Source organism: Pygoscelis adeliae, unplaced genomic scaffold (assembly GCF_000699105.1).
Source record: "Pygoscelis adeliae isolate BGI_AS28 unplaced genomic scaffold, ASM69910v1 Scaffold245, whole genome shotgun sequence".
Classification (NCBI taxonomy): Eukaryota; Metazoa; Chordata; class Aves; order Sphenisciformes; family Spheniscidae; genus Pygoscelis; species Pygoscelis adeliae.
Window position 1 is genome coordinate 85,519 of NW_008824766.1, and position 10,513 is coordinate 96,031.

At 44.8% G+C, this 10,513-nt stretch overlaps 1 protein-coding gene across 1 annotated transcript in view; it reads right to left on the reverse strand.

Annotated features, from left to right (window-relative positions):
- DIS3L2 (DIS3 like 3'-5' exoribonuclease 2) overlaps positions 1–10,513 on the reverse strand; it is a 196,733-nt gene that overhangs the window by 72,164 nt on the left and 114,056 nt on the right. Inside the window, 2 exon segments of the mRNA XM_009323570.1 lie at positions 2,093–2,200; positions 9,470–9,582. Of these exon segments, the coding sequence (XP_009321845.1) occupies positions 2,093–2,200; positions 9,470–9,582 (221 nt within the window).

Below are 10,513 nucleotides of genomic sequence, written 5' to 3' on the forward strand. Positions count from 1 at the left end.
GAGCTATGTGGAGTGCTGTTCAGGCAACATTTTGTAACATTCATGAAAAACTAGAAGATAAAAGCTCCAGAACCCAAAAGCAACAGAAACAAGAAAGTGCCTGTCTCCCAGAAAGGGCTGAGCCTGGCATTATTTTTCTAAAAGAAACAAGAATTAAAAACCCCAACAACTTATCAATAGTCACATTCAAGTGAGGAATCTGCGTGGCTTTTCCTTGGGAGGTGCATTAGCTCCAGATTTATTTGCTTTGGAGTAGTAACAGTGGGAGCTCAGAGCAGCTCTCACCGGTAGTAGTGCTGTTGGGCTCTGCTTTGCAAGCTCAAGGTTACAATCCTGCTGTGCACACACAGTGCAACGAAGTGCTCTTTGGCCTCATGCGTCCCTCACTGAGGAATGTCCTGTCCTCAATGTCAGTGTTCTCATGGCTCTCCACCATCGGCTGAAGTTCAAAGGCAGTGATGAGGCCTTTGACTCACCTCCCTTTCACCCAGCAGAGCCTGGGAGAGCGTGTGATCCTGTTTAGACTGAGATGAGGCTATAGTAACACCTAGAAATACAAGAGACAAATTCTGTCCCAACTCACAGATAAGCTCTTACAAGAATGCCCTGCTGGGCAAAAGCCCTACAACCACTTTTCCTCTTGGAAGGAGTAAATTCTCCTCCAGCCTTCAGCTGATATTCAAATCAAGTCACCTCGATTAAGACTACAGTCCTGAAAGGCCTCCTAGGAGAAACCAGTTTGCTGAGATGGCCGTAGGCTGTCTGCTTTCCAAGGGGCAGCATGGTCATGGCCCAGACCACTGCTCCTGCAGAGATCAGCTCCCTGAGCAGGTGTAAGGCAGATGCTGCAGCTCTGTTTTCTCACTGGCCAGACAGGGTTGGTCTGAACACTGTTTGAGAAGCAAATAACGTATATATTGCAGGGGACAAGAGGTAAGATTTTAATTAAAAGCTTATTTTAATTAAGACTTGACTATTAGCTGTTCAAAGACCACTCAGAGTCAATAAAAAGCCCACCAAGTAGCTGCTATTAGAAGGTCCCATGAGTAATCATGCTGTAGCTATAGGAAGTGAAATGCTTTTCACAGCAAACAAATAAAACCCACCTCAGTGCCAGAGCAGGGACTCGCTGGAGAAATACAGATATAGGACTGCAACTATATTTTGCTAAAGCACAAAACAAGGTTCAGTATCCTTTAGAGCAGCATGGATGATAATAAAGAAGTAAAGTTAATCTTTGTGAAAAATTACCAAATTGGCACAAGAAATACTCTCCACAGAGAGAGTTCTGCATGAGCACAACACTGGTTAAAAAAAATAATTTTGAGTACAAAAAGTGTACTTCACATAGATCGGAGAGTCCTCTGCTAGGGGCAGTCTTTAGGCCTCCTGGATTAGCGAGGGGACCCTGTGATCGGCAAAGAGGAGATTGTTAGGGTTACAGAGTGTGGGAGAGGAACAGGGAGAGAAATGAAGACCTGGGGAGAGCTGGCAGGCAGCTGAAGGCAGCTCGCTGCACTGACAGACAGCCTCCACAACTACTCCCTGGGAATAACACATGCAGAGGATGGAGCTGTGCCTTTGCTGAAGAGCTATCGCGCTTTATTTGGATCGATGTAATCTGCAGCTCTGAATAAGAATGAAAGTCTGTTTACCGGAGAGGCCACAGAGGGATACTGCCCTCATCCACTGCATTGCACAACTGCCTAGAAGCACAAGACAGGCTTGGAGTAGGGGGCGAACATCTTGTCCCACCCAAAGCATTAGCCGTGAGCTGCTGCTGGAGGTAAGACATTAAATGGATGGATGACCTGGCAAGGAGCAGGAAATGATCCGTTCCTGAGATTCATACAAATAGTCTTCCTTTCCCCACCATGTTGTGAGATTATTCCAGTTGGAAGTTCCACGGTATCTCATCGGTAAAACAAGATACAGGGACAGTCTTACATCCTCCAGTATTGTTCACTAACAAGTCCTTTGCTATCCACCTGGGTGTTAAGGGATGGCATTTTTAGCACTCTGTTTGCAAGAGTTGGGTCTGGCCACGGACGGGGGACTGATGAGCAGGATGACTGCCCACTACTCGAGGTACCTTGCCTTCTGGAGTCACCTTCCACATCACAGAGAACGTCAGCCTATCTCGCATAGGATTGAGACTGCATAACTCCTCACAGAGCAGCTTGGGAAGCATCGGGATCACCTGGAAGAGAAGAGAAGAAGAGAGCGCCTCAGTGAGATATGGGCTTTTAGTAGAGACCTGTCTGTGGCCAAGCTTCCCTGACCAGTTAGTAAAAGAGAGGCTCAACAATGCATAAAAGGAGAAAATGCATTAAACCTTCAGGATTGCATTCTTTGTGGCAGGAGTGGCTATGTCATAGCTCTGGGACGCATCACCCATGCCAGAGCTACATTACACGGCGAACAGCATGCTGGCACGGAATGAGTAAGGAACCCAAATCCTCTGAAAGGAGAGGAAGTCAGGCACTGCAGAGGCCACCAACACTCACATCAGCCCCGTCCCTCAATGAGACCAGGGGGAGCTGTCAGTCTCCTACCTGCGAATCATTCCCAGCGCTCCCCTCTGAGGTATGGATTAAGCACCCTGGAGCGTCCTGAATCCTCAGTTATGCAAACACTTCACTGCAGCTTTTAAGGTCACAATGTTTGCTCTGTTTTCCACTTCTTTCCCACTGCCATTTTGACACTGGGAAGAATGAGGAAGGATCAGCACATCAGGAAACTTGATGTTGAAGAAACATGGTTCTGGCAGTCAGGAGCTGAAGAGCTTGGATTTGGGAACTGTGTTTCTTGTTTTGCCACTCAAGACTGTGTAACCAGGCAAGTAATGCAAGCCTGCACCCTGCAAAGCATAAATGAAACCTCTCCCAAGCATCACAGGAGTGGTGCATGGCTTTAATAAAGACTGAGCCATGCTTTGTAGCACAGACAGGAACGTGTAGGTGTTGGTGAGATAAACAAAAGCACCTGTTTTATGACTATTGAACATGGTGTTTGCAAATAGAGGGAGAACAATTATTATTTTACTATACTCAACTCTGTTTGAACAAAATATCAGCCAAGAGAAATTTCTGGCAGGGATTTTTTAACCTGTGTCCTAATTCCTTACAACTAATCAATATTTCTGCTGCTGAACACTGAATTACCAAACCATGAATTACTCACCTGACTACAGCAGCAAAGCAAAAGCTTTGGAGCATATTCACACTAGAGCAAACCTGAGCAGCTCCAAGTGTTTCTACCATCCCTGAGTTATTTCCCAGGTGAAGTCTGCAGTGAAGATAATATTTAGCAGCTGTTTAATGAAGCAAACCTAATTATTAGAGTTTTACATTCTTATTTCCCTTCTCATTATTTACCCTTGTGAAGAAGCAGTAACTGCCCTCAAAGAAGAACCACGTTATTCTTCTTGTTTATTTTGAGCGGCAATGTGGGCTGGCGCATTCCAGAAAAACACAGAGATAAATGCTCTACTTGGTTGCCATAAAATATTTTAGCTATTTAATTTAGTTTCCATTTTGATTGCTATGTGTGCCACCCTGTAAATATAGGTCCAGCAGCAAGCTGGCTGGCATGCAAACCCCAGCTCTTCCAAAGTCTCTGATGCCGATTTGGTGATTTCAGAGATGACTTCTTCTACCTGGATGCCAGGGGAATAACTGTTTTTCAAAACAGTAAGAAAAAAACCAGTCTCAGATGTCCATTTTGTCCTCAAGTGCACACACTTCGTATTTACCTTTTGCTTTGAAGGAAAGACTCTTAAAATATTTAATCACATTTGTGGTTTGGCACCAGACGATGGCTATAAATCCATTCTAATTGCAGTGCGTATTAATGCCAAAAGGTTAACTGTATGGTCTGTGACTGTCAAGGAGTCACTTGCAACATGAATCAGCAGGACTGGTTCAGCTGGAAGGTCACAAGGGTACAGATTATGATAAGCTGTTTCCCGCAACACAAAGGCCGTCAACTCTGTTATTCCAGTTGTGAACAGTACATTAACAATACTGGTATATTCATAACTCACAGATTCAGTACGTGAGCTCTGCCATGCTGCCTGGAAGGACCCACACCACAAGGTTATAAATTTAGCATGAGTGGTGCCAACCCATACCAGAAAGGAGAGAAAATAGCTTTATAGACTATCAGAAATCCCTGCCTGCCTAAGATCGCCCATGACCACCATGAGACCCTGAAGTTCAGGTCACAGTGAACAAAGTGCTAGTAATTTAATAAAAGCTCCCATGCCCTTTTTCACCCAAATTAAAAGCCGCAGTTACTAGCTTTCCTCTCTCTCCCCCGCTCTGTGATTGATTATCTGATAACGGTCTGTACTTATTGAATATTTTTTTACCTTAGCACATCCTTTTTCCCTTCACATCTCCTGAAGCAATAACAGTCTGCTAGAAAAATGCCTACATGAAACATGAAAGCCCATCCAAGAAGAACAGCCCGAACAAAACAACAGGATGCTTGTTTTAAGTGCACTTGAGCAGGATTAATATCCGATTCAAGAGGCTATAATGCTATGGAAGGGCTTTCAATGATGTGAAACACAAGCAAAGCTTTAACTCAGATCATAATTACAGCACTAAACACTCACCAAGCAATTAGCTGTAACAAACCTACTGTTAAATAGGGAAGCATCAACCCGCGTTACCCTTGTTTTACAGGAGCGAAACTTTAGGCAAAGTAACTTAACCCAAGCCATGGAGGAAGCCTCACAGGAGAGCAAGAAGTCAATCAACCTTTTCCTGGGCTCAGCAAATACATATATAACGTAAGACAATGTCACCTTGCATTGAAGGTATTTCAGTTTTATCTTCCTTACTGAATTAAAAGAAGAAACCTGTTTTCAACATCACGACAGTCTTGGCTAACTGCCTCCCTCTGCTTTAACATCACGATTCCTCTTCACGCTCTACACGGAAAATAAACCAACTGTCACAAAGCACCAACGTTTAAGTTATAAATACACATTTCCTTTTTCCTTAACATTATACGGTCACAGGCTGAAAGGATTCTTAGTAGTTGCAAGCCCAGCATTTAACATACAAAGATGTCACAATTGTGTCACATTTGGAGAGCGAGATGTTTCAGGAGTTATCCCAGGGGCTGCCCAGAAGGAACTTTTGCAATAGGATTATCTCCATCTCTTTCTGAAGGAGACGCAGGATAAGAGGAGATTTCCCTAAGTACGTCTTTAATGCCCAGATTTGCAGAATATCAGGGTTGCATAGCATCGCCTCAAATAATCCAGAGGTTGCCCGGCATCTTTTAAATGCTTTGCCCTTCCCGTGACTGTCTGCCAAGAGACAGTGGTGTCTGCCAGCTGCCTTGCAAAGTGCCACGGCACGCAGAAATCCAGCTAGCTGAAACACTGCCGAGGGATATCACCTCCAGCGTGAAGTGGTTTCCTTAGCAAATTGCTTAGGATGTGCCTATGTCGGGGATTACATCATTCAGCTTGATTTTACTGCAGGTGGAAGTAAAGTCACCTGGGCTTATACAGGGATCATACAGCTGGAACAGGGGGGTGTACAAATGTAGTTGAATCTAGAAATGCAGTTGGAGAGACCCAGCAGGGCTAGGGGGAAAAACTTTCACGATGAAAAAAAGGACCTACGGCCCCCAGGAAATCCTTTCTAATGAATGTATCATAGAAAACAGGGCTGAAGAAAGGCTTGGGTGGTGAGAGCTTGTCTGGTTTTCATCCCCCTCTATCAGTCAGACTAATAAAAGACACCATCTCTCCCCACAAGCCTAGCAGGGCTCAAGAGATACTGGAAAGGGCACTTCTTTGAGTGAAAGGCTGATAACCACAATGCTCGCAGCTGTGGGTCTGCATTTGAAATCAAATTACAGACAGATTTCTCTCTCCCTATTTCCAAGTCGTACATGCGAAATCTCCAGCGCTACCATACGCAGCTTGAGACTTAGTGCTCCAGCACTGCCTGGCAGCCTCCCCTCCACGCTGTCGGCTTTCCCCGCAGGCAGCCACGCATCCCGGCACACCAAAGCCGTGGGCAGCAAGGGAAAACCAGAGTAAGAGAAAGCACTGCCAGGGCTGGGGGGTTTCCTACACATCATTGTCCCAGGGTTATAAAACACATGGACCTGTAACCATGGCCAGCCACACTGCTTAGCAGCGGGCTCCTCTGCATGGTGGAATTGCTTTGGACATGGGAAGATCTAACCTCCTGCTTGTGAAAGCCTGTTGTTTTGTTTTGTTTTGCCTCTTCAGCTAATAAAGTGCTTCCAGAAACCAAATGCAAGTTTCCAGCGTCGGACTCATTCCTAGGGAGCCGGGCGGTGGGAGGGAGCACACACATACTGGGATGATACAACTCCCCGTTCCCTTTAAAATCAGAAACATCTGCTGCAGCCAGGACTGACTCACTGGCCAGGTTCAGAGCGGGTTAGCCAGGGCAGGTCTCATCAATGAAGTCGCTGTAGCAGTTTTTCAAGGAACGGAAGGGGAAAATCAATCCATCAACCAAGGGGAAAAGGGAACAAACTCTGGTTAAGACTTCCACAAAGTCACGTGGGCAGGTTTGCTCCCTTCAAACAACCCCATTCTCCTGGTGCGCTGCTTTGGCTGCCCACTCAGGCTTGGTTCGGGTTGGTTACAACCACCTCCGACTCCCAGGGTGACCCCTTCTCCCACCGCTGGTCCGATGGGGAGGGATTGTATTAACTGAGAGTTTCCATCAGCTGCTCTCCCCAGAGCTGGGAGGAGGACGCTGAGGTCCAACAATGGGGTGGGCTCAGCAAGCCTCTTGCTTACACACTAAAAGACACTCAAAGGAAATAGGCAATTTGTTTATGAGCCAAGATTTCTGCTCAAGAGTTGTATCAACACTTCCATGAATTCAGATTTCGAGCAACTCTTTGTTACTCAGCCTGAGATTATCAAAATATCAACACCCTGACAACCTGCTGGTGTCAAAAGTGAATGTCTCTAAGTCCTTGGACTCAACATGAAGATAGGCTTACAGTTCCGATCTTTGATCTCCAGTATAAAATAGGACCAATAAAATATTATAGGGATTTATGTCTGACCTCTCACTCGAGCTGCTTCACACCTAAAATAACACTGTAAGATGTGCCAAAGAGGAGGAAACTGTTTAGGTTTTCTTGCTTCGTAAAACCTGATACACTCTTATTTCAAAAACTTTTGACTTTTATTAAATAGACCACTAGCAATTACACAATAACTCCCGTTCTGGGTATATGGTTCAGGAAAATTAAATATGTGGCTTTATTTAACTTCTTTGGGAAGATTAGCATGGTGCTAACCTCTAGCAGAATTGCAGCTGTCTTAGGAATCAGTTCCATCAAAGGAAAGCATATTTTCTACAAGAGTCATGCTACCACCTTGTTTCAGACAGCGTGGCTGCTTTCCTTTGCCCAATCCCTGTCTCCTTTTCATGTCTTGCAATTAAAATATTGACCATTTCATCACCTAACCTAGTTTGCACTCTTAAAATATATTTTCTGCCAGGCAGAAGCATGGGTAAAACACTAATCCTGACAGTTGGGCAAAGGTAGATGAAGAGCTATTGAAGATTACGGGCAATGGATAACTTATGCTGGCATCAGATGTGACTGACTGGTAGTGCTGGGGGGAAGAAGTGCTTTGAAAGAAAATTCTATTAGCTTTTGAATTCAACTAGATTTTCCTGAAAAATGTCTCCTTTCTATATAAAAATCTTCCTTCTCCCTTTAAAAAAAAATCACATGCCTTCAAACCACAGTATTTTGACTTGGAAATACTGCCACAACATCTTCCTGGACTACAGCTTTGCTGCCCTGCAGTGACATTCCTCCTGGGCCAGCCCACATCTCCCATACTGAGCTACGGCCGTTGAGTCATGCATCAGAGGTGGAAGCAGAGCACTGCAGAAGCCAAGGGCTTATCACCGGAGAGACTGTAGGATTGGGAAGATTCTGGTGCCAGAACTGCTGTTTTCATGAGATACGCATTGCTTCACACTCCTGGAGAAAGCAAGTCACTGGTAATTTGGTCCTGCACTGCAGCACCTTTGTGCTGTTGGCCTCGCTACCACTGACCCAGCTCGGGCATTTCTGCATTGCTATCACGGCTATTCCACGCAACCCATACCCACAGAGACGGAAAATCCACCAGACTCACTGAGACCCCCTGAAGCTGTGCCTTGCTATTTCTACCCAAGGAAAGTTACAGAACAGCTACTAAAGGTTAACAGCTTGATATCAAACCACTAATTTGATTTCAACAGTGTAAAAGAAATCATTTTACCATCTGGAAAGTGTGGAGAGGACACAGTAAGCTATTGGAACAAGCATCATTACAAGACCCTCCCCGGATAGCAAGCCTGGGAACATCCAGGAAGGGAGGGGAAGAATCACTCCTAATCCTAAACAGCAAGTAGGATATGTTTATTTATTATACCAAAGATGCCCTGTCATCCCGGAAAAGGCTGCGGAGACAAGGACTTCAGCCTGACTGAATGGGAGCGTGGGGAGAGGCAGATTAATCTGCTCTTGTGAGACTGCCTCAAGACTACTCTTCATGCAGCTGATGCTTCAGGCCGACACAGGATGCTAACAGCCGAGCTTCCTGGCTTCCCTGCACGCACAGTGCCGGCGGTATCTGATGAGCTAGGAAACGTTTCTGCACATTCAACTGAAAATGAGACAGGCACAGACAAAACCTGGATGTTTCCTTTCCAATAATGTTAAACTTGAACCTGTTCATTTTTAAAGTTTAGAAGTCAACTTTAAACTTGACTTTAACATTTGATTCTGTTACACTAAAATCTGTACAATTTCAAATATATTTTCACTGCATGATGAAAGAACGCATTTTTCCAGTATTTAGGATACCCAGATAAAAGAAAAGTCATTAAATACTGTTGTACCTCAAAATGTGAGATTGCATAGGGTGTTTTACACCCTACTCTGCTATGCATCCACTTCTTGGAGAGGTTAGCTACTAGTACTGCACTGAAGACAAAAATAAAGCTCTCCACCGCCACCACATCTGCAAATTTCAATCCTGCAACAGCAGAGCAGCCGAGCCAGCGTGGGTCTGTCAGGCTTATCTCAGGCTTGGCACAGGAACAGTGCAAATGTAGCTATGCAGCTCTGGGCCCTGAACTAGCTCCAGATCAGCAGAGTCCCGTTCACATGGAGCTGCTCCTGAGCTGGCAAGCCCTGGCACACCTGGGTCTCTGCCCACAGACACAGGGTCACAAACTGCTGCTTCACCCCGTGCTCTCTCCATAAGCTCCAAGGTAGTCAGCAGGTATGTTAGCTCTTGCGTTTGCATCAATTTACTCATTTTTGTAGGTTTGCTGCAATAATAGCCAGATTTTGATTGCAGCCATCTGAAAATGAACCTTTAAAATGAATTTATGGTAAATGGAAGACACAGTTGTCAGACGAAAAAAGGAAGAGTTGTCCTTACCTTTTGCACTAGATAGACACTAGTTGCTCTTTCGCTCGCTACTTTATCCAGTGCTGTTTCTTCCAGTACAAAGTAGCTTACATCTGCGATGTGAACACCCACTTCAAAGTTCCCTGAAATTACACAAGGAAGTCAGTAGGCTGCAGGTAGAAATGAACTGCTGACATATTTAACTCTGACCCCTCTCCCTCCTCTCCCAGTGCTATCGTAACCTCTTTGCCTTATGCCTAGACCTCACAAAAATGATACTTCTGTCCACTTCTTCCATCTGAGATGAAAACTGTGGTCTCTCAGGACACTACCAAATTCACAGCCATGTGGCTACAACATACGAGTGAATACACATACAAGTGAATCCTCAAGCACAGTGGTGGATATGCGAAAATGCTTAAAAACCATGTGGATTAGTCTTTCCAACTAGGAGCTTGTAATAGTGAGCCCAGTGCTCATCCCTTTTCTGTCAGACAACAGTAAGCAAGAAATATGGGACCCCACCTTACAAACACACAGGCAATGCAGGACACCATTTCCTAGGTATGGAGCAGCAGGTCACACACGCTTTTGGGTTCTCAGAGCTGAACTTGTTTCCACTTCACCCTGGTTGAGCCCAAATTGCTGCTGGGGACCTGGGAAGTCTTCAGTGACTTTGTATCAGGCTATGCAGAAGCACAGCTTTCCACAAGCAGTATATTCCCACTGTTATCCTGCCTTCCCTTCAGATTAGGCTTTTTATCCTTAGAGTCCAGTCTAGAAGTATCTTAATTCAAAAGTTAGGCTAGAGAGGAGTACTACTGAGGTTTATCATGAGGTTTTGGCAATAATTTGGATTTGGAAGTAGTGATCATACTCAGCTTTGGAAGTAATTAGTACCTTGGTCCAAGAAATTCTGGTTTGCCAATCCTCAAAGAAGCCTATTGACCTTTGTTTTCTCTGGAAGGACTAGGCTAGATTTGAGGTGCTTATTTGTAGAATAGTTCTAAGTGCAGCGGGTTCCTAATTATAACATTTGGTTCTTCAGAGGAATTCACTAACTTCTTGGTAGCT